The 27674-nt window shown below is 44.8% G+C and overlaps 1 protein-coding gene across 1 annotated transcript in view; it reads left to right on the top strand.

Annotated features, from left to right (window-relative positions):
* The first annotated feature begins 327 nt into the window (after window positions 1-327).
* Window positions 328-27674, top strand: part of TPH2 (tryptophan hydroxylase 2) — a 94391-nt gene continuing 67044 nt past the window's right edge. The window contains exons 1-5 of the mRNA XM_036251931.1: window positions 328-485; window positions 2889-3060; window positions 6335-6518; window positions 6612-6712; window positions 11552-11619. Coding sequence (XP_036107824.1) covers window positions 382-485; window positions 2889-3060; window positions 6335-6518; window positions 6612-6712; window positions 11552-11619 — 629 coding nt within the window. The 5' untranslated portion in view covers window positions 328-381. The remainder of the gene's footprint in view (window positions 486-2888; window positions 3061-6334; window positions 6519-6611; window positions 6713-11551; window positions 11620-27674) is intronic.

Below are 27674 nucleotides of genomic sequence, written 5' to 3'. Positions count from 1 at the left end.
CATCAGGGGACAGATATTTTCTTTTACAAATATCACCCTATTATGTACTGTTCTTCATCGCCCACGTCCAAACGGCTACTCGACCTATGAAACGAATCGCACCATGAGCACAGATAACCCCGGGCTTCAGGTCTGTAATCTGACTGTGGCCATCAACAGCCAGAAATGAGTTTCTTTCTAATCAGCCTTCCATCAGTCCCCAGTCACTCATAAAAAGGAGCATGGGAGGGGAGGATTCACATTGCTCTTTCTTCAGCACCAGGGTTCTGGACAGCGCCCCGAGCGGGCTGCTGTTCTCAGGCTCCTTTCTCAATCTGTCAGGCGCAGCTACTGCCTCTTTAGTACCCCCTGCTGCAGAGAAGGAAAATTACACCGGGATCCATGCAGCCTGCAATGATGATGTTTTCCAGTAAATACTGGGCAAGAAGAGGGTTTTCTCTGGATTCAGCGCTGCCCGAAGAGCATCAGCTACTTGGCAGCTTAACAGTGAGTACTGAGTTGCTGGCTTTCTCTAGGGAGTCTTTTCTAGGGTGGCGATCATCTCATCCTGCCATATTGTCATATGGACACCTGGTGTAGAGTAAGCATGCACACCTCAACTCCTTCCTCAATCATCTGTGTACCCTGCTTCCCTCCTGTTGGCCTTCAGTCTTCCTTCTCTCTCCATAAAGTAAAGCAGGTATACTGATAGTTACATGCTAAACTTCTTTTCCTCAAAATGTATAAGTACAAAGCAAAGAAGCTCTTGAACATCAATGAAAGGTTGTATAAACCAATGTCATATATCCATAACCAAAAAAGTGTGTAGAATTTTGAGAGGCCATTTATTATGAGAAGGAACAGGGAGAAGAAATGAAATAGATTTTCAGGGTTCCTGAAAGTTGACTATCTCCTCTACCCCATTCCACCTACAAAGCCTGATCTTCAAACACAGAAGTAATCTATTTTATTTTACTCCATAGGTGCTGGTTATTGGAATGAAAGAAAGATTGAGTTCCTTTCAAAAGTTTCCCTGTGTTGCTCATAACTCCATTTATTTTTCAGTTTAACTGATAGAGTAATGAAAGCAACACACCACTTGTTTCAATATTTAAGATAGTTTTTATATTTAAATATTAACAATAAAAAAGTAATATTTTGCAGAATTTTAGATTCTGATTTGAGGTAATAGTCATGGGATTTAATAAAAAAAGACACTGAAAAAAAATTCATATTCCTAGTCATTTAAATGATTGAATGATATTTTATTATTGCACTATCAGACTGTATCAATCAATTAAAATTCAGTCTTTATCACAGAAAAATCTGTTTTAATATTGTAGCTCTGTTTTAATATTGTAACTCCATGCCAGAGGGTTGTATTGTACTGGTATATTATTACTGCTAAAAATGTTGAAAAGTAATCAGGGCAAGTTTTGTAGAATTATTTAAATCAATTTGTAAAAATGAAACTAAAAACTTAAACAGATTTTCTAACATTTAAATTCATAAATATTTGGATGAGATATTACATGGAGGAATTTTGAAGGTATAATGTACCTCTAGAAGGAAACAAAAAAACCCTCAAGAGTTATGCTACTTAAATATATAAGATCTGTGTGTTATGTGGTGAGGAGGAGGCAGATGATTAGAGTAATAAGACATTTGAGGTTTTAATGATTGAATGTACAATCAAATGCCAATATCTGCATAAACATTTTTTCTCCCTCAAGTCATAAATAATAACCTATTTTTAATAATATATAAATCTAGAGAGTGAGGCAATACTAACATGTGAAAATAAAGCCAGTAGAGAAATCAGAGGAAGACAGTGGCAAATCACTATTCATGGGGTTCCAAATCTAACGTACTTTTCTCAGTTTCGTGAGGAAGTAATAGATTAGTGTGATTGTATTATCTCACTTTTTGCCAGGGAAAAAGTTCTCTGTTTACCCGATTCCTCATTTGCATGTACCAAAAAAAAAAAAAAAAAAAATACACCCTAATTTTGTTTTGTCAAATGAAAGTTTCCATCTTTTTTATCTGGCATTTATGACAATGTGAAACAAGTTTCTGGAATCTGCCATTTTTATCTTTAGCCAAATAGTCATTGCTTGGTCATGTGGTTAGTATCTTGAATGGCTAATAAAATGTTAATCTTTTTCAGTTTCTCAGATTAAACTTTTGTACCTAATGATTAGGTAGTTCTCTCCCCCTTCCTCTTTCTCCCCTTCACCCCACCCACACCTCCTCCCCTCCCCTCCTCTCCCCTCCCCTCCTCTCCTCTCCTCTGTGGCTGAATTTTAACAGCCACTTTTCAGATGTCATCTGCTGACACAGTTGGCCTTGTAGGAATACATCTCTTTGCACTGAACTTCTGCAGATAGATTCCCACTGGCAATGTGGACCTCACTGCAGAAAGTAAGGTTATCAATTTCAGTGCATGTCTGGACATTTTTCAGAATGAAATGAATATTTTGTTTTAAAGATTTAATTGAGATCAAAATTATTGTGAAAAATATACATTTGTTCTTTTTGTTATGTTTAGTAATTAATAATATAGTTTCCATATGAGTCAACTAGGCTGACAGATCAAATTTTATGCTGCAAAATAAACTTAGAAAGGCAGGAGTTATTCACATGTGAGATTTTTTACTTTATGATAGTCTGTTGCGCTGAAAGTGAATCAAATCTGATCCCCCTTTTATTTCCACCACTGGATGATATCTTAGAGCATTGGAAAATAGTTTCCAGGGTAAATGAGATCAATATTTAGAATCAAAAGTTATGAATTGACATAGCGACTTCTTGAGTTTATATGATTGCTGGGGCGTCCAGCATATGAATGGAATATGTGGGGGGGAAATCTAGTGAAAGAGAACTCTGGAATCCTAACTAATATTTATGTGTGTTTCTACCTTTCTGAAGCTAAATAAAGCTAGCTCCGGCAAAAGTGATGATAAAAAAGGCAACAAGGGCAGCAGCAAAAGTGAAACCGCTACTGAAAGTGGCAAGACGGCGGTTGTGTTCTCCTTGAAAAACGAAGTGGGTGGACTGGTCAAAGTGCTGAAACTCTTTCAGGTGAATGGAAACTATCATTACATAACTCTAGAAATGACTGTGTGCCCGGTTACACATCTGTCATCTGTTAATAGGTGTCACTGAGTCGTTTCGGGATGTTGAAATGTTTGAGAAAACCAAATTTCATGAGGCTTTACAAGGGAGGTTGGTCTGCCAAGCAATGGAATAAGCAGATTTGTGTGAAATATGTTTTATAAATTCAGAGTTAGGCCACTAGTAATTCTGCAGACTGTTTTCAGGTAGGCAGTTACTAGTTAAAAAATGTGAGCCTTACACTAGGAAATGCAAACACAGGAGGAGCCAGAGTATCTTTAAATATCAGGAGCCTGCAGCCTGGTTGGATCTAACATTTGAACCATGCCCAGGTCCTGGAAGCACATTGGTTGCAATGTAGGTATTCAGTATCTCCTAAGCCCCATGAACTTGCCATTTGTAAAAATGACTTTCTCTCCTTATATCTAAGTTTTCTCTTGCTCTTAAAGAAATGCATTAGGCTTGCCCAGGCCCAAATGGGTGGTTTGAACACTAAGAAAGAGTCTGCATGAGAAAGAGTTTTTGAAAAATCAAGAAAAACGATTGCCTTTTTTCCGGGGTGTACCTGATGGTTCCTCTACTCTTCAGGAAGTACCTTCCTTACCAATGCACTGGGGTGTGGGGACAGTGCTCTGATTAGAGAGGATAGGGAGCCCAGCTCTTTGAGGTGCCCTGGACTGCTGTGCAGTAAAGACATGGTTGAAATGACAGTCAGGATTCAGACCTGTGTTCTCCCAGCTTGGCTAAATCATAGCTGCTTCCTAGGTTCAATTTCTTCATTTGTGAAATAGCGATAACTCTTCCTACCCAACAAGGTTGTTGTGATGAAATAATAGGAGTGAAAATGCTTGGTCCAGTGTACAGATATGAGGCATTATTGTAAAGTCTCTTTGGTGACTGTAGCAGGGAATTAGCAGCCCGATTTGGTAAATATTTTCTTGCTCCTTTTTGACCTTGAAGAAAGGATCAGGCACCATAAACAGTGGTAATGGACATCTGGGGAAATATTTTACACGTAATTATAGTATCCAGCGCTGTCTGCATACAGTGCCCAAAGGCAGGCCAATTCCATTAGACAGCTGGGTGCTGTGGAAGAAACCCTGGAGAAGGAGTTAGCAGCCCTGCCTTTCACTTGGCCATCAGCTAGTCATGAGGTCTGAGCTAAACCACTTAACCCATCTGGACCTCAGTTCCCTTGTCTAAAAACATCTGTTCTGCTTCAACCAGAGGACATTAAGTCCGAAGTGACACAATCTGCATGCAGACTCTTGAACGTTGAACTCAATATTAGTCTTACCTTTATTGTCTGCCGGTTTAGAAAATGTGGCATTAGCGCAAAGGTTAATCAAAACAGAAATGTGGCATTTCGTTTCCTAGTCACAGGGCTAGTTCCTTTATACAGAAGAGGATGCTGTTTGATTCGCTCTGACTCTGGCACGAAAAACAACCTCTCCTGCTCCTGTGCTGAACATTCCGAGACCATCCAGGGGTGTGTCCAGAATTGTGCCGATAATCAGTGTACCGTCCACAGTGATGGGGCGGGGCCTGCTTATCTGGGAGTGGGTTAGGGTGGAGAGAACTTAGTCTTCAGTTAACGTAGGGAAAGGAAGACTCCATCCCTGGGGAAAATGAAACCTGAGGTTTAAGTATTACATTTCTGCTATTCCTCAAACATCTTATTGTAAGGAGACTTTTACCTCTGAAATCTATCGCGGGGTGGTAATTGCAACAGAACTTTCTTGTATGAAGCTAGCCTGGAGGTTGCTGAGGGAGAACAGTTACTAAGTGGTCCCATTTAGGGCTTTTGTTTGTTTGCTTTTTGGTTTCTTTTGGCCTTCAGAGACCCCCACTTGGCTGCTTTTCTTCCTTTGCTTTTCCTGCAATGTGGGCTACACTTTGGCCCCTGTTTCCTCAACATCATTCATTTTCGTAACACTGTCCCGATTTCTGCCTCTTGTACTGTATGCTATTTTTTCCAAAGATTATTTTATTTTTAAATATTAGTTTTTTAAAAAGTTTTTTTTCTTGCCCTGGCCGGTTTGGCTCAGCGGTTAGAGCGTCGGCCTGCGGTCCGGAGAGACCCGGGTTTGGTTCCCGCTAAGGGCACGTACCTCAGTTGCAGTTTGTCCCCGGCCCTGGTTGGTCGTGCGGGTGGCAGCCACTCAATGTGTCCCTTTCACATCGATGTTTCCCTCTCTCTCTCTTCCTCTCTCTCCCTCCCACTCTGTCTGTACAAAAAATGGAAAAATGTCCTCGGATGAGGATAAAAAAAAAAAAAAGTTTTTTTTCTTAATTGATTTTAGAGAGAGAGGAAGTGAGAGGGAGAGAGAGAGAGATAGAAACATCGATGAGAGAGAACACTGATTGGCTGCCTCCTGCGTGCCCCCCAGTGGGGGTCAGGCTTACAACCTGGGCATGTGTTCTGACCGGGAATCGAACCAGCACCCTCTTGGTGCCTGGGTCAACGCTCAACTGCTGGGCCACACCAGCCAGACTATTATTTTATTTTTAAACTTTAGTTTATAGTGGAAACTTTATACCATTATAAAACTAGGGATTTGTGTTTTAGTTTTTTTTTTTTTTTAGAAGAATATGAAAATAAAAATATAAATCTGGGGATGATATGATAATATGATCATTTAATTTCCTCCCCAAATAATCAAGCACACTACCAGAGGTATGTGGACTGCACTGGGAAATAATGATGTTTGGAACTACAACACATTTTACAGGGCCCTTTATATACCTAATGCCCCCTGCCCCCCCCCTTTTTTTTTTTTTTATCCTCACCCGAGGACATTTTTCCAGTTTTGTTCAGCTAGAGCGGGAGGGAGAGAGAGGAAGAGAGAGAGAGAGAAACATCGATGTGAAGGGACACATCGAGTGGCTGCCACCCGCACGACCAACCAGGGCCGGGGACAAACTGCAACTGAGGTACGTGCCCTTAGCGGGAACCGAACCCGGGTCTCTCTGGACCGCAGGCGGACGCTCCAACCGCTGAGCCAAACCGGCCAGGGCCCCTGCCCCTTTTTTAATAATGAGGTAGGAAAATGGATTACAGTCTCTACCTTATTAATAGAAACACTGGCTGAACACCTTTCCATAATTTCATCAACTAGAGAGAGAGGAGACTGTCTTTTCCTTTGTGGGCACTTGGCACCTTGAAGAGTTGAAGGAGAACAGCCTGTGGCATCTCTTCCATTGTGTCCTGGATGTACAGATGTTGCTTCTGTTTCCCCAGGAAAAGCATGTCAACATGCTTCACATCGAGTCCAGGAGGTCCCGGCGAAGGGGTTCGGAGGTGGAGATCTTCGTGGACTGCGAGTGTGGCAAAACGGAATTCAACGAGCTCATTCAGTTGCTGAAATTTCAAACGACAATTGTGACGCTGAACCCGCCGGAGAACATTTGGACAGAGGAAGAAGGCAAGGCTGGTTTTTGCTTGTCGGATGATTTTGCGAAGGGGAAAACACAATCTGTGAGCTAATGTTTTCGATCCTCCGCTGTGTTTCCAACAGAGCTAGAGGATGTGCCCTGGTTCCCCCGGAAGATCTCTGAATTAGACAAATGCTCTCACAGAGTTCTCATGTATGGTTCTGAGCTTGATGCTGATCACCCAGTAAGTGTCCAGTAGAATCCATTCCTCACGCGCTCTTGCAGCCCCACCCGTGTGCCTGGCACTGTGCCCTGTTCGTGCTATAATGCTTTACTGTAGAGCAATTCATCATTTAGTCCCCATGACTGAAAGCAGGCTTTTAAATGAGAAAGCTCCCCTGTAAATACGTGTTGGCTGGAAGCAGGTTAGAAAGATGGCAATCCCACAAAGCATTCATTTTTCAGAGGGTTGGATAGAGGAGGAGATTCTAAACCTGGGAGATTATTTCCGTGGAATTAGACAGCCTGAAATATACTTGCAGATGGGGACCCTTGGAAGAACGATGAACTGAAATTGATCACTCTGTGGGGAACCTTGGGGAGGACTTGGCGTTGGGGGCTCAGTGAGAGAATACAATTCTCAGTTAGGAGCAGAGTGATGGAGTGGACTCCAGTCTCAATGGAAAGGCCCAGGGTTTTAGAATAAGTCCGTGACGGAAGATGCATCTCTTCCCACATCTACCCAGAGTCTATTTACCATCATCTCTCCCCTACGCCAATAAAAATGACCACCTGGAAAGAAATATGATACGTAGGTAAGCATTTCCCACTATCCCCTTCCTCCTCCTTTACATTAGTTTTTATTTAACACAAGAGACCTGGAACTTCTTTATGGTCAGAACGAAGTACAGTTAATAGTCTGGGAGAAATAAGCAATGTCCTCATTTATTACAAGCATTTTTTCCCCAGTGCCCCTTGTCTATAAACAGGCAGATAAGAGGGTGAAATCTGAGCAGATCAGTCATGCTTACAGGAGTGTTTGTGGCCTGAGGGTATGGCTCACAGATATTCATTTTATTTAAGTGGAGAGAGTCTGCAAACCTGATGGTGGGCTTGATGCTGTGGCCCGGGGACCGGCGGCATCAGCAACACCCAGGACCGTGTGGTAACAAGCCCACACTCAAGTCTGAGAACTCTGTTAGAGAAAACAATGACAACTTCAACAAGAAGAAACTTTTCAATCAAACCAGTCATTTGGCATACTATACCACTTCAAACTAATTTATAACATAATTCATATAAATGGTCAAACATCTAATTCAATTGCATTATTCAAAAAAACTGAATTCACTCAAAGACACAGTGTGTCATACTTGCTGTCATAGCCTAAAGCTTCAGAATAATTCACAGGCAAGGCTCCTGAACATCAGAAAAACACTCAAAAGCGCCTTCAGCACTCACTCATTTGTCACCTTCCCTCCTCACCTCCAGAGGAGGCAGAATGAGCACAGAAGTCTGATTCAAGAGGACTGCCCAGACACCAGCTGTTCACTTGCAGAATGACCTTGGGCAAGTCCCTCTACCTCTGTGCCTCAAATTCATTATGTAAAAGTGGAAATAAAATTCTTATTGACCTCAAAGGGGCCTTTGAAAACCATAGTTAATACAACCAAGTGGAAAGCATTTTGGCAAGTAAATACTTAATTCCAGGAAGGGAAATGCTGTATTAAATCATCCCAATCAATGCCTGGACAGTAAAGGATTTCTTGATCACCTACCTGCAGTGCTCTCCTTAGTCTAGTTTGAAAGTTACTTACCTGGAGAAAGGGGGTCAACCCTTCTGATGGAACAGCCGCGGGAACCACTGACCTTGCTGAGAAGAAATGCATTCGGTACCCAGTGTACATTGTCCTGTGCTGAATTTTGTTCCATTATTCCTAATTACACCCACCTGATGACTCCTTTTTTTATTTTCTTTGCAGCCACTTTAAATAATTGCAAGTACTTAGCAACCTCCTACCTCCCTAATTTTTTCACCATACATATTTCTTTTATAAGCCTACCAAATGTTCTTTATGCAAACTTTGATATTAGTAAGTTGGTGTTTTTTTTTATGTTATTATTTGATGAGGATAAAAATGTTGTCTAAGGCACTTTCTTGTGCTTCAGAATGATCCCAGCCCTGAGGGGTCGCTGTGCAAGGGTGGCCCCTAGTCCAGGGATGGCTTCAGAGGGGCTTGGAAGTGAGTCAGGCTGCTGCGGCTCCCCGAAAGGGTGAAATACCTATCTAGGTCTGTGCCTCTTAAACCTAGATGGACAAACAGACCACCTGGAATATCTCCTCAAAATGCAGATGGGGTTCCTGAGATTCTGAGGAGGTGCACTCCCACTTGAGGCTGACGCCGGAGGTTTGAAGACCACGCTTTGAATAGCAAGGATCTAGACAGCGAAGGCCTTTCAAAGTGTGGTTCGGGGTCTGCCCACAAGGGGCTTGTTAATGTTTGAGAACTCATGTCCTAGCTCAGTGATGCTCAGCCTCGCTTTCCATTCAAATCATCTGTGGGGAATTAAAACATCTCCTGATACCAGGGTCTCATTTCAGAATGCTTGAATCAAAATGTCTGGGAACATGCCTAGGTTTCGAGTAGTATTTAAAGCTCCCCGGGTGATTCTAAAATTCCAGCAGGGTCGACTTATGTGGGATAGCTACTCGAGTGCCAACATACATTCAGCTGAGCACTTCGGGGTGTCGGCATGGTCTTCGGTTTCCCTTGATTTAAATTGAGAGAGAGAAGGTGGCTGTCCAGCAGATACTTTCTGGGTGTTAGGGTTGCCAGATGTACCAAGTAAATAGATGGGATGCTCAGTTAAGTTTTAATTTCAGGTAAACAACAAATAGTTTTTCTCTTAGAAGTACACCCCAAATATCGCACAAGTGTCCTGAATCTGTGTTTTATCTGGTTGCTTATTCCTGGCTTCGGCTGTGTCTCTGTGATGGCTCACGTAGCCAGCATCCCTGTTTTATTCTGCCGGTCCCTGGCTCAGTCCCGGAGGTCCGGATTGCCCACAGGCCGGTGCAGCCTGCCACCCTGGGCTAACGAGGCATGATGGGAGACCCTCTCCGCGTGCCTGGAAAAGGTGCAGGTGTTCACTGAGGGGAGATAACTGAGATTCTCCAGGAAGCCCAGCAGATTATGATGCTGTTACCATGGTGTCCGGTTTGGCAGGAACTGGAGAACAGATGCTGTGCTTTTCACACGACACTTTCCTTTTGTCACGGCCTGCTTTCTTTCTGAGATATAAACGTGCTTGGACCTCTGCAGTTTCGCCATCCCAGGCGGCCTGGGGTTACTAGTGGGTGTTGAAACTGACCCCCCTCTGCGGCAGGGTCCCCTTTGTCGTCATGACCCATTTGTGAGTGTGGTAACTATCACCACGAAGTTTTGTATGGACACATGTTAAGGCTTCATAAGCCTGCCCATGAGCCTCAGTTTAAAAACTCCCAATTCATCGCAAAAGAGAGAAAGGGCTAGCTTCCGGGACAGGAAAGTTCACTTCTGCAGGGGGTTTGGGTGGTCTCAGGGCACGCCATCTCTCTCCCTGTCAGCAACTCTCTTCTCATTCCTGAGAGAAAGGCTGTGGGCAATGGATGGGCTTCATTTCTGTCCCGCAGACAGTCCTGTGAAGGTTTCTGGCCTCAAGGCCAGCGCTTCAGCCAGGAGAGAGACTGGACCATTTTCTATGAGTCTCAGTTCCTGTTGAGCAGCTGCCTTGCAGAAGGCGGCTGGGTCTGTGTGGGTCTGTGCAGGTCTGTGCGGGCCTGAGTGGCTCTGTGTGGGTCTGTGTGGGTCTGTGCAGGTCTGTGTGGGTCTGAGTGGGTCTGTGTGGGCCTGAGTGGGTCTGTGTGGTCTGTGTGGGTCTGTGCAGGTCTGTGTGGGTCTGTGCAGGTCTGTGTGGGCCTGAGTGGGTCTGTGCGGGCCTGAGTGGGTCTGTGTGGGTCTGAGTGGGTCTGTGTGGGTCTGTGCAGGTCTGTGTGGGCCTGAGTGGGTCTGTGCGGGCCTGAGTGGGTCTGTGTGGGTCTGTGCGGGTCTGTGTGGGTCTGTGCGGGTCTGTGTGGGTCTGTGGCAACTCACCTGTCAGAGCCCATTTTCCCAGCGGCGGTCTCCTTGCCTAGCCTCCCTTCTCAGAGTGGCCACAGCTTCCTGCTTATCTTTTGGGGCTGCAGCAGTAGAAAGTTAAATTGAAACAATTCCTTCTGGGCTTCCAGCAGTTTGAAGAAACACCTTGGGAAAGAACTGATTATCTTAAAGTACCCGAAGAGAAAGGAAATGGAAAGCCTGTTGACAAGAGGAGAGATTTTTGAGTAAACCAAGAAGTCCTCTCAGAAGGGTTCCACTTGACTGAAGGATGACAGACAGGATGTTTAATTTCCCCGGTGTTATGACGATGGGTAGAAGTCCTGAAGTTGCTAAAGACTTGTCAGAATCATAGGAACTCAGAGTGGAATGGAGCTGACCTGCTGTCCTGTGCATGAATCACTTAAAATTGATTTTGCATTGTGTGGCTGTACTCATAAAATACAGCAAAACCTCTTTAATTCATACTAATTTGTGAATTTGATAAATATTGTGAACGATAGAGTTTTAAATAAATGCACATTTACTGGTCATTTACAGAAAGCAATTACATTTAGGCTAACTTACCAAACAACCAGGTTAAAGGGATCAAATAACCAGGTTTAATGGCAAGGATCAGGTTAATTTGTGATGAAGACCAATTACATGTAAATGAAAACCAATGGATGTGGTTCACAGTATCGATTTGCTTTCCTGAGTCATTCTGCCTACGTAGTAGAAAAGCAAATTTTAGCCTGAATTCCCACACTTCCCAAATTAGTACAGTCTGGGCTTAACGAGGTTTTACTGTAAGCACCCTTCGCTTCCACCTGTGTCGCCAAGATGGTCACGCAAGGGCACAATTTGCATTTGAATTGCACACTCAACTCCACCTGATTTTCTTTCAGGCCTTCTGCAGCTCGGTTTTTGGCACTCTGTTAAATAACTTAATCTCTTTTCTGTTTAAGGGATTTAAGGACAATGTCTATCGACAGAGAAGAAAGTATTTTGTGGATGTGGCCATGAGTTATAAATAGTAAGTACGCATAACTGTTCTCCGCAACTTGTCGCTGGCTGGTTGGAAAAAGCACATGCCGTGTTACACAGACCCGTCTTCTCTCCGCTTTCACTTTTCCGAAGGCAGACGCGAACCATTTTAAACGCTCACCAGCTCCGCAGCCTTTAAATGCCAACACGGGTGTTTGACATCCCGGTATAATTGTAAAAGAATGAGACCTGCGGGCCACATGCCAAGTGCTGCATTTTCACTATTGTGTTCACAGCTCCACTAAGGAGCCGTTTCTGTCCACTCTGCAGGGCCCAGGAAATGTGTTCTCATCTTACTTTTGACTTGACTTTTCAGTAACCTCCTCCCAATGAAAGTAGAGAACTCAGCAAGAATGGTGAAAGGGCCCATGGAAGCAGCTGTAACGAAATGTGTTTGCTTTATGTGGGAAGGGAAACGCCCTTTCATTGGAGGTTATGGAAGAGTGTCATACCCTCCTGGGTTGGGAGGAAATCGGAGAACCTCAGGCTTGGGGCGAGGATGTGCGCCGTGCATGGTGCATGGTGCTGGGTGGCGGGATTCTGCGACAGGCAACAGTGCGGAGTGTTGACTGCAGCCTATATCTAGTCGATGTTAGGCCTCGATTCATTGTGCTCACACTACTAGAACTTGTAGATCATTACGGCCCTGTCTTGACTGTCTGGTATGTGTTTTTTATTCTAGTTGAGACTAGGTGAGGAACTTGACTGTCCTTTGGGGCAAGTTTGTCCTTGGTGAGAATTTAGGACGTTACGTGTGTTATACAAGGTATCACTGTTACCTTTCTCCTCCCTCCCTCCCTCCCTCCCTCCCTCCCTCCCTCCCTCCCTCCCTCCCTCCCACCTTCCTTCCTTCCTTCCTTCCTTCCTTCCTTCCTTCCTTCCTTCCTTCCTTCCTTCCTTCCTTCCTTCCTTCCTTCCTTCCTTCCCTCCTTCTCACCTGAGGACAGTTTTCCATTTATCTTCAGATAGAGTGGGAGGGGGAAAGAGAGAGAGAGAGAGAAAGACATCAATGTGAGAGGGACACATCAACCCGCACAACCCCGACCAGGGCCGGGGACAAACTGCAACAGAGGTACATGTGAATCGAACCTATGACCCTTTGGTCCTCGAGCTGACGCTCCAGTCGCTGAGCCAAACTGGCCAGGGCCCTTCCTTCCTTTTTAAGAAATATGACACGCAAGTGCTTAAAGCAAACGAGAGGCGTGCATCTCACACCTCTGAGTGGGCCAGTCATTTCCTCATTCCTCCTCACTCCTCGTTTCCCCGAAGCTTCGGTGCCCCCCTTCCCTCCTCCTAAGCTCACACACGCTCCATTCTTGCTCCACTGTTTCTAACCCTGAAAGCCAGGACTACTTGGCACACGCTTTTCCACGTGTGTCTACTCCATTCTCATCCCCTCTGTTCCACACGGCTTCTTGAGCCTTTTTAGGCGACTGTGACCTTCTACCCCCTCACAGTGTCAGTGTGCTGATGGCTTGCCCTGGCCCAAGCCCAACCTCACGCCCCTTTGACCCTCAGCACTGTCGCGCTCTAACCCTGTCTTCCAGTGTTTCCCTGTCAGATTGCTAAGAGAGCACTCTGGCCCGAATTTGATTTTCTTAAAAAAAAAAAATTTTTTTAATTGATTTTAGAGAGAGAGGAAGGGAGAGGGAGAGAGAGATAGAAACATCGATGAGCAAGAACATCGACTGGCCGCCTCCTGCATGCCCCTCACTAAGGATTTGGCCCACAACCTGGACATGTGTCCTGACCAGGAATTGAACCGGCGACCTCTTGGTGCATGGGTTGACGCTCAACCACTGAGCCATACTGGCCGGGCTCAAACTGGATTTTCTACATCAGGCCCTGAGAAGGGGTTGTGCCTGTCAAGACTAGCTCCCCCGGGTTCACAGGCCCTCCCTGTGGGGTCAGACCATGCCTGCATATACGGGTCCTTAGAAGGGGATGGGCAGGACATGCCTTTGGGACCTGTGGGGACGGTCAAAGCTCGGTGCTTGGCAGAGCCTTTTCCTTTAGATAAAAGGTAGATAAAATGTATTTTATATGTAGATGCTATATTTAATGTCTTATATATAAGAACAGCATATAAATGCACGTATGTAGTATATAAAGGATTTTGTTAGCATAATGATCAAGGAACTAGCTCAGGTGTTATTTATTCTTCTTGACATAGCCCAGAAACTGGTCAGAGGCAAGCTGGTACTGCCTAACAGCACTGGTATATATGAGTCCACCAGTTTTAAAGCGTCGATATGGGGAGGCTTTGGCTTTAAAGCAAACATGTTTATATAGAAAGGAGAGGACAAGAGCACATGGTTGAAATGAGGAAGGGTGAGGCCTGTAAAGTATTCACAAGTTTGCATTTGCCATATCTCCTCTGCTCAAGAGGGACACGAAGATGTGGAGTCTGTGGGAAACAAAGGTACAAACCGGAGGTTGGAAATGGTGGAGGTTTTACACAAAGGAGGGCTGGATGGAGCTGGAGCGCTCCAGGGTCCAGCCTGTTTACAGAGGGGTGTGCAGCTCCAGGGCCTGGCTCTCCGTCACCGAACGTCCAGGGGCCCTAGGCAGGCAGGACACTGGCAATTCATCGTTTCACAGGGAGAGATGTCTCTCGTATGACTCACAAACTCTCCCTGTTGTCGTGATACCAGAGAGGCCAAATTATAACCTGAAGTTTATTCCGTGGAGATACAGTATTTAACTAAGAGCGTTTGGGATCCATTATAACCCTCTCCCCTGGAGCTGAGTCAGGCTGACTACATAGAATAACAAAGTGATTGAAAACTGGGGCATTGGAGCCAGACACGCTGGGGTTTGAGTCCTGTCTCCTTTGCTTCCTAGCGAGGTGGTCAACATCATGGTGCTCCGGGTCCTCATCTGGGAAGAGTGTCTAACAAGAGGACCCCTCTCACAGGGGGGGATTAGTAAGGATTACTTCACACAGTGCCTGGTACATGGTTTGTGATCCTAACTGTCAGTTGTTATTACATCTTCCCCCTTTCCTCTGTTCCTGACTGTCTCCAGCTTCCAGGTGACCTATTGTTTAATTCTTTAGCTGTGTTAACACCATTGTTTTTGCTGCCACCTTAACAAATACTGTAGTTCAAATGTCCCTGGAAGTCATCCTTGGAATAAAACTCCTTCGGTTTCCCATTTAAAGACTGTTGTATATACCGATGCTTTTTGGGCTGACCAACATCCTTCTTTATGGAGAGATTTTGTAGAAAGCAATCATATTCCCATTTATGTGTGTGTGGAAAGCTGCCAAAACACTGATAACAGATTGCCAGCTGCCTCGGGTGCATCTGGGGTGGAGAGAGTGAGGGAGGTGCCCAGGGGGTGCTTACGTCTGGACATGACCCCGGGACTTTGCGAATGTAGAGAGAAGGAGGTCATCTCTTAGTGCCCTTGATGCCATCACTGCTCTGGCTTCTGTGGGAAGAGGTTGAGGGAGGACGAGGCCAGCCATTTGTGTGTGTAAATGCATGTGTGTTTGCAAGCGGAGGGCGGGGCTTAAGCTTGTTTCTGGTGCTGGTGGGGGCGGGGCACAGGTACAATAAGTCCTTAATGGGCTTGGGTCATTGTCTCCAGCTTGCCATGCAGTAAGTGAGGTTTGCTTTTATTTTTCAAAAAACAAAGCTACAGTTTCTAGTTGAAATAGGTCTTTTTCTAGTGCTAATGGTTTTCTGAGTGAGCAAAGGAAAAGATGTCAATACAATAATTACTTCAAAGACGCTCATTTGAATGGCTTTTGGCAGTGTGCTGTGATCTGATTTCCAAACCAAAGCTTGAACCACCGGTCTGAGAAGCAGGTCACTGGAAACTGGGGTGGTCCTGAAAAACCCAGCATATGAGGTCCCTGCAAACATAGTTTGGTGATAAAAGGAGAGACCATTCTGACATGGGGTGACCAGTTCAGTTCCCTGTTCACAGTTCGTTAAGGCTTTCAGGACACTGAGAAGTTAAATGTATGGTCAGAAATATAGACAAAGACAGAGTAGAGATGGTTTGGGGTCAACACAGGGGTCGACAGGACGTAGTCTGAGGTGTCTAAAAGCAAGGGGAAGGAAAGATAAGAAGCACAGACTAGTATCTGTGGAAACCATGGCCAGGAAGCTCTCCAGGGAATTTGTGTTGAATGCTGTATTTTCTATGATGGTCTTGAAAGGATAAAGCAGGGGGAAAGAATCAACACATGCAGAGAAAAATGAAACAATTCCACTCTATGATGATAAAACAGCAGGCTCCAAGTCTGCATAACCGCGAACATGAACGAGGAGAGGGGACGGGGACTGTGGCAGCACTCTGGGACTCGTCCACAGGTGCCCCTCAGGTGAGTTTCTGATTGACAGCGCCGCCGAGAAACATGATTGATTACCCAGAGGCCCACTGCGCCTGCAGACATGCCCGGGCTCTGTGGCCACAGAGTGTCGGGAAGACCTAATTGCCTCACCAGTAACGGCAGGAGAAACACTCGTTAGTGCAAATACCATTTGCACTGTTTTAAAATCATGTGTGAGGGATGCGGATCACAGCCTGTCCTCCCCAATCTAAATTAGAGAAATTCTAGTATCAACAAAGAAGTACCCCAAGAGTAGCTTTGTGAAATGCACAGACTTGCAGTCACTGTCAGTGGGAGCGTGTGGGGGGGCAGGTGGCTTATGAGGAGGAGAAAATCATGGCTGGGATGTAGCTGTAAGGTCTGTCTGACACTCTCTGGTTTTCTGTCATTGGCACCTTCCTATTTTAACGTTGGTTTTAGCTTTCCTGCATTTCTGTGGGTTTCACAATTGCTCTATTTTTTGGGGGAAAAACTAGGAATACATTTTTTTCAGTTGATTAGAAATAAACCAAATTTTCTTTGGGAGTGATTTTAATTATCGTTCCCCAACAATATGCATGCCTATTTAATTTTATTCTGTTAGTGGTGGGGTGGTGGTAGGGATTCCAATCCATCTTACTCTCTTGGAAAGAGGCCCCAAGCTCTGACTTTAATATACCACTCTTGTCTGCTGAAATTGATTGTGAATATTACCTTGATTATGTTTTGTTATCAATGTACTTTCCTGGTTGAAATTAAGGCGGGACAGGAACCTCATGTTCTTCTCATGGGCTGGTTCCTTTTTGCTTTCTTATTTACTTATTATTTTTCTTTCAATCTGAGAGGCGGTGTGTGGAGTGGTTAAGAATTGTAGAAGTTAAAGCTGACTGCGGGGTAAATTCCAGCGTCAGCACTTACCAGCTGAGGGATCCCTGCAAGTTATTTGTCTTCCATGCCTCAGTTTCCTTTATCTGTAAAATAGGGACAACTCTACTTCTGCTTTATAGGATAATTAGGAGGATTAAATGAGCTAATATACTAACAACACTTAGAAATCTATATAGGAAGTTCTATTTAAGTATTTGCTAATATTTCATTTTGACTTTTTTTCTTTATTGATTTTAGAGAAAGGAAGGGAGAGGGAGAGAGAGATGGAAACATCGATAAGAGAGAACATCGACTGGCCGCCTCCTGCATGCTCCCCACTAGGGATTGGGCCCACAACCTGGGCATGTGCCTTGACCAGGAATTGAGCCAGTGATCTCTTGGTGCAGGGATTGACCTCTTGGTGCATGGACCGATGCTCAACCTCTGAGCCACACTGGTCGGGCAGTATTTGCTAATAGTTTTATAACATTAGTTTTCTCACTTCAACTAATCTCTCTTTTTTCTCTACCATCATGCTCCAAATCTTTTTATTACCTTTTGGTTAATATTCTTCTCTTTGGCCAAGACTTTCCTTAAGCCCTGAATTCCATCTGATTTTTACATCGTATTCATTATGTATTGCTGCATAACAAATTACCCCCAGACCGAGCATTTTAAAACAGCGAACATCTATTATCTCACAAAGTTTCTCAGGATTAGGAATCAGGGAGCAACTTGGCTGGGTGGTTCTGGATCAAGGTTTCTCACAGGCTGGCATCAACGTGCTGACCAGGGAAACGGTCATGCGAGGGCTCAGCTGGGGCTGGAAGACATGCTTCCAATATGCAGGAGGCCGCAGTTCCTGGCGACATGGGCCTCTTCAAGGGTCTGCCTGAGAGCCTTCAAGATATGACCTGGCTTTCTCCAAATCAAGTGATCCAAAGAGAACAAGGCAGAGTCCACCTAACCTCAGAAGTCGCGAACTATGACTCCTGATGATCTATCGGTTTCCTAGCCCACCCGATATGCTGTGTGAGGGGATGACACCTAGGCATGAACACCGGAAGGAAACGGTGAACACATACATTTAACTTGTGTTCAATGTTGTTTCTTCAAGAGCCTCCCTAACTGCTCTACCACAATGGGTGCTCATGCATTCTCTACAGAACTAACCTGCAGAGAGCTAGGTAGCGTGCTGCAGCAGAACGTGAGGCAGAATGTATGGGCATCGGAGCTGGACGGAACCGAGTTGGAATTTCTGCTCCCCTTGCAAGCTCTGTGGCCATGAGCGTTGACCTAGTCTCTCTGAGGCTCAATAGCTACCTTGTACCCTTGGGAGGATTCGCAATGATTACAGAGCCCAGATGCTGACTGGTACAAGCTGGTGCTGAATCTATAATAATGTGATTATTATCATCCATGTGTTAAGTTGCTAATGGTTCCTCGATTCCATATAATTATTTTTTAAACTCATTTAAAATGGGTAAAAGACTTCAAGGAGTGAACGAATTAAGGAACTTTGGGCTCCACAGTAGGCTGGGTTAAAGGATTTTTTCAAAAAATCTGTATGTGTGTGTGTGTGTGTGTGTGTGTGTGTGTACACTTTTCAGTTTCACATAACTCATGTACACAGCTTGCTTCTTCAACCTGAAAAAGTAACTCTCTGCAAGGCCTTCCCAGGTCACAGGCTGGGGTTGGGCTATGTTGGGAGCATTCCTGAATGGCTGATGGTAGAAATGTTCACCCTAAGTGGACCTCTAAGGTGGCTTGTTTGGGTAGTTTTAGCTTCCTTTAGTTAAATTCTGGCCATAGACTGGATGCCGTGTTAAACACATTGCTTATGTTCTCTGATTTAACCTCACAACAGGCCTTGGAGGTGGGTGGCGTATTGTACTTATTTTGAAGATGAGCAAACTGAAGTTCAGAGACATTAAGAGACTTACCAATGGGGACAGCTGATTGTGTCACCTGCAAAAACCCCAGTTGTTAATGTTTTACTTTCTCTGAAATTGAGCAGTAAATTGAACACTAGAACAGAGGCAAATACTTGTAGTCCTAGGTTTATTTCCCAGATGACCAGAATCATTTCTGAAAAAGGTCACTTTTGGAGGTTTCCAGTGTGCCTGCGCTGGAACCTAAATGTCTCCTTAGCTCAAGAAGCCACATCTTTTCTCTCGTTTTGGAAGTGGCTGTAACACTTCTACTTGCCATGAGTGTTTTCACACACAAGGTGAACACAACAGTGACATAACTAAGTAAGTGACTTGGAATTTTTAAAGGTGATTATCTTTACAGAATTCTCGGCGTATTTGAAATGCATAGTTCTTGTATGTATTTAATACACTTAAGACTTTATGGGGCCAGGACTCAAACCAGCCCTGCCTGACTCCAGGGCTACGTGCCGTCTCTGGTGGAGCGCGTGGGGCGTCTGCCTGGGCCTCAGCCTGTGCAGCGAGGGGCCCGCCTCTCTCAGGCCCTGTGCTCTCCTCCTGCTGGAAGTCTGATCCTCGTGGGATGTATTATGGGTGGAAATAAACACAGCTGGGCTGAGGCTTGAAAAACAATTGCTAGAGATTTGTCTTTCTCTGGCTTTTTCTAGTTGCTAGCCTCTTTATTTCTTGATTTTTTGATTTACAAAATTGCACCCTTTGTGATTCATTTGCTCTGAGGGTAGGTACACAGCTACACCAAGACTCTAAAACAAAACGGCCCCAAACGGAGACTAGCGTATTTGAAAGGCGCAATCACAGCCCAGCAGGCGCCTTTGGTTGGGGTGAGCTTGTGAATATTCCACTCAGCTCCATTACCAGACAATTCTCTCCTTCAACACAAATGGTGATGAGATTCTAACCTCCTCTCCCCATTAAACAGAGAAGGGCTTTTTTTTTTTTTTTTTTTTTTTTTGCTACCCTCCTTCCCACACACCCACAGCCCCAAATAACACATGTTGTCTAAACGAAGCCCTCTGGGGCTGAAATTCAGTAATTGCCATGCATTTTAAGATGTTGGCTAGACACAAATTATGGAATGGATGTGCCTTGGAATAAATGTATTGGGCTTCTAAGCCAGCATCTTACTTCTCTGGAGGTCTTCTCAATGTCCTCTTTCTCGCTAGAAGACTCAGCAGGTGTCATTCGTCGGTTTACAAAGGGAAGGAAGGAGGTGGATGATCAGAGACAGAGGTAGGCTCCCTTGAGTAGAAGTGTTGGGCAGATGTTGGGTAGAGCTGTTGCTGCTCTGCCTCTTACCTCCCGATGTCCAGCGTTAAAATAGACTCTCACAGCCAAAAGCGTTTCTGAAAGAAAGGGTTTGCCGAGCCACATGCTAGCCAGAAAAGGACCAGGTGCTGGGGGCAAAAGTCTAACCCCCTCCCTCCCCCCAGCAGGGCATCTGTCACCTGTGCTGGAGTCCATGGCTGCTTTCATGCATGTGTTTTGGGGAAGAAAGGTGTAAGTTGTTTGGAAAGAATTTACATTGGCTACAGATAAGGAGGGTGGGAAAAGGTGGAGCGGGCAGTTCTGGGATAGGTGCATAGTCTGTGGAAAGGAAACACTTACTCCATTTGATTGGTAATGGGCAGCCGTCCTGATCCTACGGTCATAAGCAGAATGCATGGTGTCCGGTGGTCGGTTAACAGGGGTTAACAGGCGTATGGAAGTTGACTCAAAGCTCCCACATTCAGGAATGTGAGCTCGTTAGTCGTCCCACAGCTATTAACTGGTTAACACTTCTTGTCTCTTTCCCTCACTCTTCGGCTTGCTGTGATTTCATGTAGGACATCTCAGAGTTTGTCTCCTGTCACTAGCTCTGTGCATGTTGGGGTTTCCCTACTCCCAGGCAGCTGTGACGATGTAGCTTTGGTTTGGGCTGGAAGATTACCATGCGCTGCTGAGTTTTTCCTAGGAGGCATTTGCAATTATTGCAACTTGTAGAAAAATAACTGGGGTGGCTCTACCTCTCCACCTTTCCAGAAATTTTCGTTGACCTTAGCATTTCTCATTTCATGCGAGAAGAGGCATGATTTATGGGTCCTGCTTGGTTTCAGAATGTAGCTTAAAGGAATACATTACTAACAGGAGTTGCGAGTGCTCCGTTGCCTATTTTTAGATAGGCGAATCTTAATTGGAAACAAAACAAATAGAAGGCAGAGGAAGAATGAAAGGGGAAAGTTATGCTTTCTTTACAGGGGAAAAAAACTAAACCGGGGAGTGGCAAGTTTTTATCCTTAATGATATTTTCCTCATTGGTTTCATTGGCAGATGGTCACCTTGATGAATTGTGAGCTCTATTGTGTTGTGGGTCCAAGGTTTAATTTTTTATCTTCTCTGTCTTTCTGAGAAGAGGCACCTTAGAAGGCAAATATGTTTTCTTCCTGACTGAGCTAATTTTATCCCATTTCATTATCCTCCATTGATTTGCTTTCCCAGGTTTTGAATGAAGCTGAGATGTATGTGGCTGTTTGGGTTCTTTGTGACTCCTGTGTAAACACTAGTTGTTGATTCTTTAATTTCTTTGAAATGGAGCGGTAAATTGAAAAGTAGAAGGAAACCAAATAGTTGTAGTACTGGGGTCATTTCCCAGATGACTAGAAGAGTTTCTGAGGAAGGTCGCATTAGTGGTTTTGAGAGTACATTTCTCCTAGAATCTAAATGTCTTTTTCTGCCCAAGAGGACACACCCTTTCTTTCTTTAAAACCAAACCAAACCAAACCTCTGCATAGCGACACAGGTGGAATCAATCAAGCTGAAACAAGAGCCACAGAATGAAATGGCTTGGGTTTTTAAAAAATTATTCTGCTCTATACAGCATTCTCAGTGTACATGAAATGCACAGTTCTCGCAAGTATTTAAAGACATCGGGTTTTATGGGAGAATCATTTTCATGCCAAATGTTTCTCTCTACCCGAAGCTCAGCTCAGTGGTGGAAAGGAAGGGAGCCCAAGGGTCGCAAAGAAAAACAAAAGGGAAAATTGATTTGGAAAAGGTTTCTTCTTTTCATTTTTGGGGCTCGGTGGGTTTTCCAGAGGTGCGTGAACGCCTCGGTAGGATGTTGTCTGATTACAGACGGCTCCCACAGCTGTGAGAAGCATTAACTCAGTAAGGCCGGGGGTTACTGACAAGGCCAGGAGTTGCGCCAGATTCTGACGTGTTTCCCAGGGAGTGAGGTATGAGTATTTTTACCGTAGAATGATTTCCACGAACATGAAAGATTAAAATTACCTCCACAAGTCCTGTTCAAGAGGTGAATGCATTTATACGAGAGTGCTGCTCTGTCATCTCCAGACCCATTCCTGGCTCCACAGGGAAGTGATAAAATTTTATTAATTTCTATACACCCAGAGGAAGAGAACCAACTCTACTGAGTACCCGTTAGCTACTTGACACTGGCCCGGGAGCTTTACGGATGATGGGTCTTTGGATCCTCTTGGTGTCGTGTGGTGGTCTTATTGTCCTCAGTTTCAAGTGAGGAAACAGAGGCCAAACTCAGTGCAGGATACTAGTCAGATACTCAGTACCTGTGTGTATAGAGTTGAGAGTGGGACCTCCCTGAATCTGAGTCCCCGCTATGACACTTACCAGCTGATTGATCTTGGGAAGATTGCTATGTCTGTGAGCCTCAGTTTCCTAACCTTAAAATGGGGATACAAACAGTCATTTTCTCACCCTAGAAAGTGAACAGCATATGACATCATCCATCTCATGTGCTATTATGTTACTGTTATAGTGATAGCTAAATGGCTGATCGGATGAGTGGATGCTATTATGAACTGTAGGGTGACTGCATTCCCTCACCCACCCCCGAAAGAGGCGGGGCCCAGTAGCTACTGACATTCTGCCCCTCTTGGTCAAGATGCAAGATTTTGGGGATTGAAATGGACTTTGGGAGACTCTGGCCTGGTCTCTTCATCCCAGTGGCCTGAGATTGTCGACTGCTGTGGAATTGAAACGCTTTCCCAGATTGCCTCCTCGTAGTTCCACTTCCTTGTGCACCGGTGAGCAGCTCGTTTCAGTGGATGTCAGACCCATTATTCTGTGGATATTTAATTTCATGGTAGTTTTGGCCAAAGAAAACCACTCCCCTTGAATGTGAAGAGCGCTTTCTGCCAGGTGGGAAAATGGTGGGAAGCCCTGTCCTGGGGCACAGGATAAATAAAAACAAATAATTTCCGGGAGTTCAATCTCCTCTCTCCCTGAGGCTCCCTGGGTGCAGTCGTTTATTTTCATTATGTCTCTTACAAAGGCAGTACCAGTATGAACAATGGGAACAAAACAGACTCACTTTTTTTTTTTGCTTTCTAACATCTGAAAGTTCCTTAGGGCCCATGGAGTCATTTAGGAAAATTCATGTGTGCAAAACTCATCTGCAAAAGCAAATAAAATATGTGATCACAAAGGCTCTTTACCTGACAGGCCTAGGGGACCCGCTGGAAATATGGGCCTTGCCGGTCACTGTCAGAGCTCAGCAGACTCAGGCCGCCCCAGCGAACTCTTACCGAGAGATTCGTTTCAGACAACGTGAATGATTTGAACTCTTGGTATAACTCGGTTGGTTTTTAAGTCACTGTGGTTATTTGTGTGTTTCCTCTTTGAAAAATACTGATCAATCATCATGTCCTATGGCTTTGAAAATATCTTTGAAAGTTCATTCATTAGATGTCCAGCCAAGGAAACATGTCTGTGTTAAGCTTGGCTTTGGATTTGTATCCTACTTTCTTTCCTGGTAAACATTTTGGCTGCGGGTGTGATGGGTGACAATGCCTCGGGAACCGGAACTGAGATCATTAGAAGACAGAAACCCTTACTTGTAAACTATGTAGTACATAAGGGTAAATGAAGCTACCAGAAAACGTATTAAAATCTCAAAGTCTTGCCCTGGCTGGTTTTGCTCAGCAGTTAGAATGTCGACCAATGAGTCTCGAGTTTGAGGCAAACAGTTCGTATATCTCTCACATCGATGTTTTTCTCCCTCCCTCCCTCCCTCCCTCCCTCCCTCCCTCCCTCCCTCCCTCCCTCCCTCCCTCCCTCCCTCCCTCCTTCTCTATCTGGAAAAAAAAAGAAAAATATCCTCAGGTGAGGATTAAAAAATTTTTTTCAGTCTTTGAGCTGCCTTTTCCATAGCAATTAAAGTAAATGAAGCAGGGACGAGGTAGGATGAATATGTTTGTATCTTCCAGACTGATACAGAACGGCAGTTTTTCTCAGCCTTTAAATTTGTGGCTTGTTTTGGCATGATTGGTTGATTTACTTATTCCACAAATATTCCAGGCTCTGCTCTGGGTGGCAGAGATATAAAAATGAACAAAGCAAACAAAAATTCCTGCCTTCAAGGAGCATACTTTGTCATGGGGGAATAGATTTAGCAGAGTGCTATTTAAAATTTTTTTTCTTCTTCCTCCCCACCCCTGGGTGTTACAAATAGTATTTTATTATAAACTTATTGAGTGTCCTTTATTGTCTGGATTCTAAAATGTAATATTATCAAATGTGGGAGCCTTAGAGTTTTCTCATGGACTCTTAGAAGTCAGTAGAAAAAAATGGCATTTGCTTTCTGGTATAACTAGAATAGAATCCATCGACTCCACTTAGGATATATATATATTTCCTGGCTCATGGCCACCTTTTTTTCAGTCTCAGGGACATAAGTCATCTTCCAGTTGAATACTCACCAACTGGCCGCAGGTGGTACTATTTGAAGATGGTGGTACCCACCAGCAGAGTACGAGGTGACAGAGTCACCAGCTCCAGTAAGAGTCATAAGGGCTGACTGACATTTCTGCACACTGTATGTCACCTACCTTAAGAGACATGCAACAAATAGCAAATTTTGCGAATGATAAATGTTTCTTTTAAAAAAAAATAAAATTAGGTTAAAGGGAAGATTATTCTGTAATAATGTTAGTATAATGCCAATCTTGCTCTTCTATACTCTTATGTGCGTTCGTGAACGGGAGGAAAGGAGATGAATTACAGACAGCTCCTTGGGGATGGCGCAGAATCCAGGGCATGCTCATTGAGCACTGCAGAGCATGCATCTCATAATTCAAGAAGGAACAAAGATAGAGACCTCCTGCCTTCATTTCCCGTCATCTTGCTCCAAAGGCCCTGGCCCAGCCCTTAGAGGATCTGCTAATTGCTAATGAGTTGCCAAGTTGATGGAATTTTACATTCACCTCCTCTCATTTCCCTGCTGCCACCCCCATGTGGAAATGTCAATCAAGAGAGAAATGTCTGAGATGGGGAAGGAGAGACAAGATGAGGCAGAGATGAGAGGGATAATCTATTCCAAGCAGATGAACAGCTCTTGAACAAGCGAGGTGTCTCCTGCCCCTAGGAACACGAAATAAAATAAAATAGAAAATGAGGTCATTCCTAAGTATTTCTATCAGATTCACCCGTCCCCTTCACTAGTTCTGTTTACCTTCTGCTCTGTGCAGTCCTTGCTGCTGAGGCAATCCAAGTGTTTTCAAAGAACACGATCTACGTTGTGTTTCAGCCAGTCTTATCATCTTGATGTACATGTGATCAATTGCAGTCTGTCACATCTTCCTCCACTGAAGAAGTGAATTGCTTCCCGAGACCGGAGCTTCTCTAAAGATAACACAGGCAGAGAAATTGCATCGCACACTAGGAATTCCAGCAGCAAGGACTCCAAGAGGCAGCCAGGACATACTCCCCATAATCAAATATTTTCAAAAAAATATTTTAATTTAAAAAAAGTATGTATAAGATAAAGAGCTCACTAGTGGGCCGGCTGGAGGAGAAGATCAAACAAATAGTCAAATGAAACAGAAGCATTGCTGCATATCCATTCGGCTATACAAAGGACCCCAGCATTTCAGCCTCAGCGGGTACATGTCCCTGGATTTCAGTGTCACAATGGATTTGTTGAACAACTTGGCTCTAACAAGCTCAGGACTTACACAGAATAACTATCTGTGCCTGCCCCCAATTAGGTTTGTCTATGCGCCTTCCACTTTCTCCTCTCTGCAGGAACAAGACAGATTTTTCAGAATCATCCCCTGGCCTCGAGGAAGAGTGGGATTTAAACAGATAGGCAGAAAGGTGCCTCCCACAGCCTTCAGTATTTTCAAAGAAAGTTCTTAGTCATCTCTGAGTTAACAGTGCACCAGGTCGTTTTCCCCATTGTCAAGCCTACATCCCCACGGTGACCATTTTAGTCCTTTTCCTAGTATGTCTTCATTCAGCACGGGTTCCCCATGGTGTTTATAAAGCCTTAGCTTTGGGGGCAGAACCCGCAGTGAATGGAAACCACTGAAAGTGACATCTGTTTTCCTCCAGTGAATTAGGAGTCGGTGAATAATAATTTTGGTAGTGGTTGAGGATTCCAGATCCCAACAGATTCCCTTTAAATGGAGGAACTCCCTTGAGATCTAATGATAATGTTTACACATAATTAGTTTGTTGAGGAGTCTCATCTTGTTGGGGTTTATACCTACATAAAATGGTTTTATTTTCCCTACTCACTGCCTTCAACTGTATTGTGTTGAATCCTACTTTCCTGCTGGGAAGCTAGTTTCTTAGCAACGTCTCATTTCCTGTCATTTTCAATTATTAGTATAGTCTCATTTGGGCATTTAAAACCTAGTCCTGTTCATTTAAAGAAAGATTAATATCAAACTTGATTCATGGTGTATCCTCTCTCTGCCTCAGCTGTGTGTGTGTGTGTGTGTGTGTGTGCACTCTGCTTGAGACACTTTTTTCTTCTAGTATCTAGTTCCTGTGGAGTTGGGGCTAAATGGAGAGAGAGGGGGAAGTTGAAGATTTTTTCCAGCATTGTCAGAATGTCATATGTGGTCAGGCCTCAAGCCATACTCACCCTGGTTCAGAGGTTCTGTCTGACGGGGTGGTCTCTGTTGAAATGGTCTCTGCACAGTGTTATGTGTGGTTTTCTTGGGGCAAGAACATTTCTCCCACCCTCACCCTGCAAATATAAGCCCTGCCTCCCGTAATCTTGTCAGTGGCCACACCACCGTCTCCAGGGTGGGCACACCGTAGCTGAGGCCCTGCTCACACCCTTGCCCATGAGTGCATCTCCCCCAGGGGTGATGGGAACCCCGGGGCATTCTGCCTTGTGAGAGCGGAGCAAACTGGAGGGGTAGGGCTTCCCTGTCCTCCTCCTAGGCTCACCGCCTTGGGTCCATGGACGTCTATAGATTTCGCTGGGCATCAGGCTCCACACTTATGCAAACTTCAAATTTCAGACGACACCTGCAAGGGCCCCTCCCCGTCCCCACAGCATGTCACACTCCTAGGCTCCAGAGGCCCCAGGACCGGCTCTCTGCTGCTCCTCCCTGCTGGCAGGAGGGCGGCTTGTGCTCCTGCCACTCAGCAGTGGTCCAGCTGGGAAACGTGATGCCAGACCCTGCTTCCCTGGGGCGTCCGCAGTCCTAAATGATTCTCGTGGCTCAGCTCGCCCTCCTCACTCAGGGAAGGGGAAAGAACCTGCCCCTTCCCCAGCCCCTGGCCTCCCCACAATCCTATGCATCTCTTGTTCCTTGTTAGGCTGGTGGGTGGGGTCTGGGGTGGAAAGGGTGGTCTGAGAGGACTTTGCTGGTTGTAGGGCCGTTTCTGCTGCCTGTTTTGTTTTTTTATCCTTACCGAGGACACATTTTGCTTTTTTTTGCATTTATCTTCAGATAGAGTGGGAGGGAGGAAGGGAGGAAGAGACAGAGAGAGAAACATCAATGTGAGAGAGACACATCGAGTGGCTGCCACCCACACGACCCCAACCCGGGCCAGGGACAAACGGCAACCGAGGTACGTGCCCTTAGTGGAACCGAACCCAGGACTCTCTGGTTTGCGGGCCGTCGTTCTAACCGCTGAGCCAAACCT

The sequence above is a fragment of the Molossus molossus genome, unplaced genomic scaffold, assembly GCF_014108415.1.
Source record: "Molossus molossus isolate mMolMol1 unplaced genomic scaffold, mMolMol1.p scaffold_m16_p_10, whole genome shotgun sequence".
NCBI lineage: Eukaryota > Metazoa > Chordata > Mammalia > Chiroptera > Molossidae > Molossus > Molossus molossus.
This window is presented reverse-complemented; position numbering and strand designations above follow the sequence as displayed.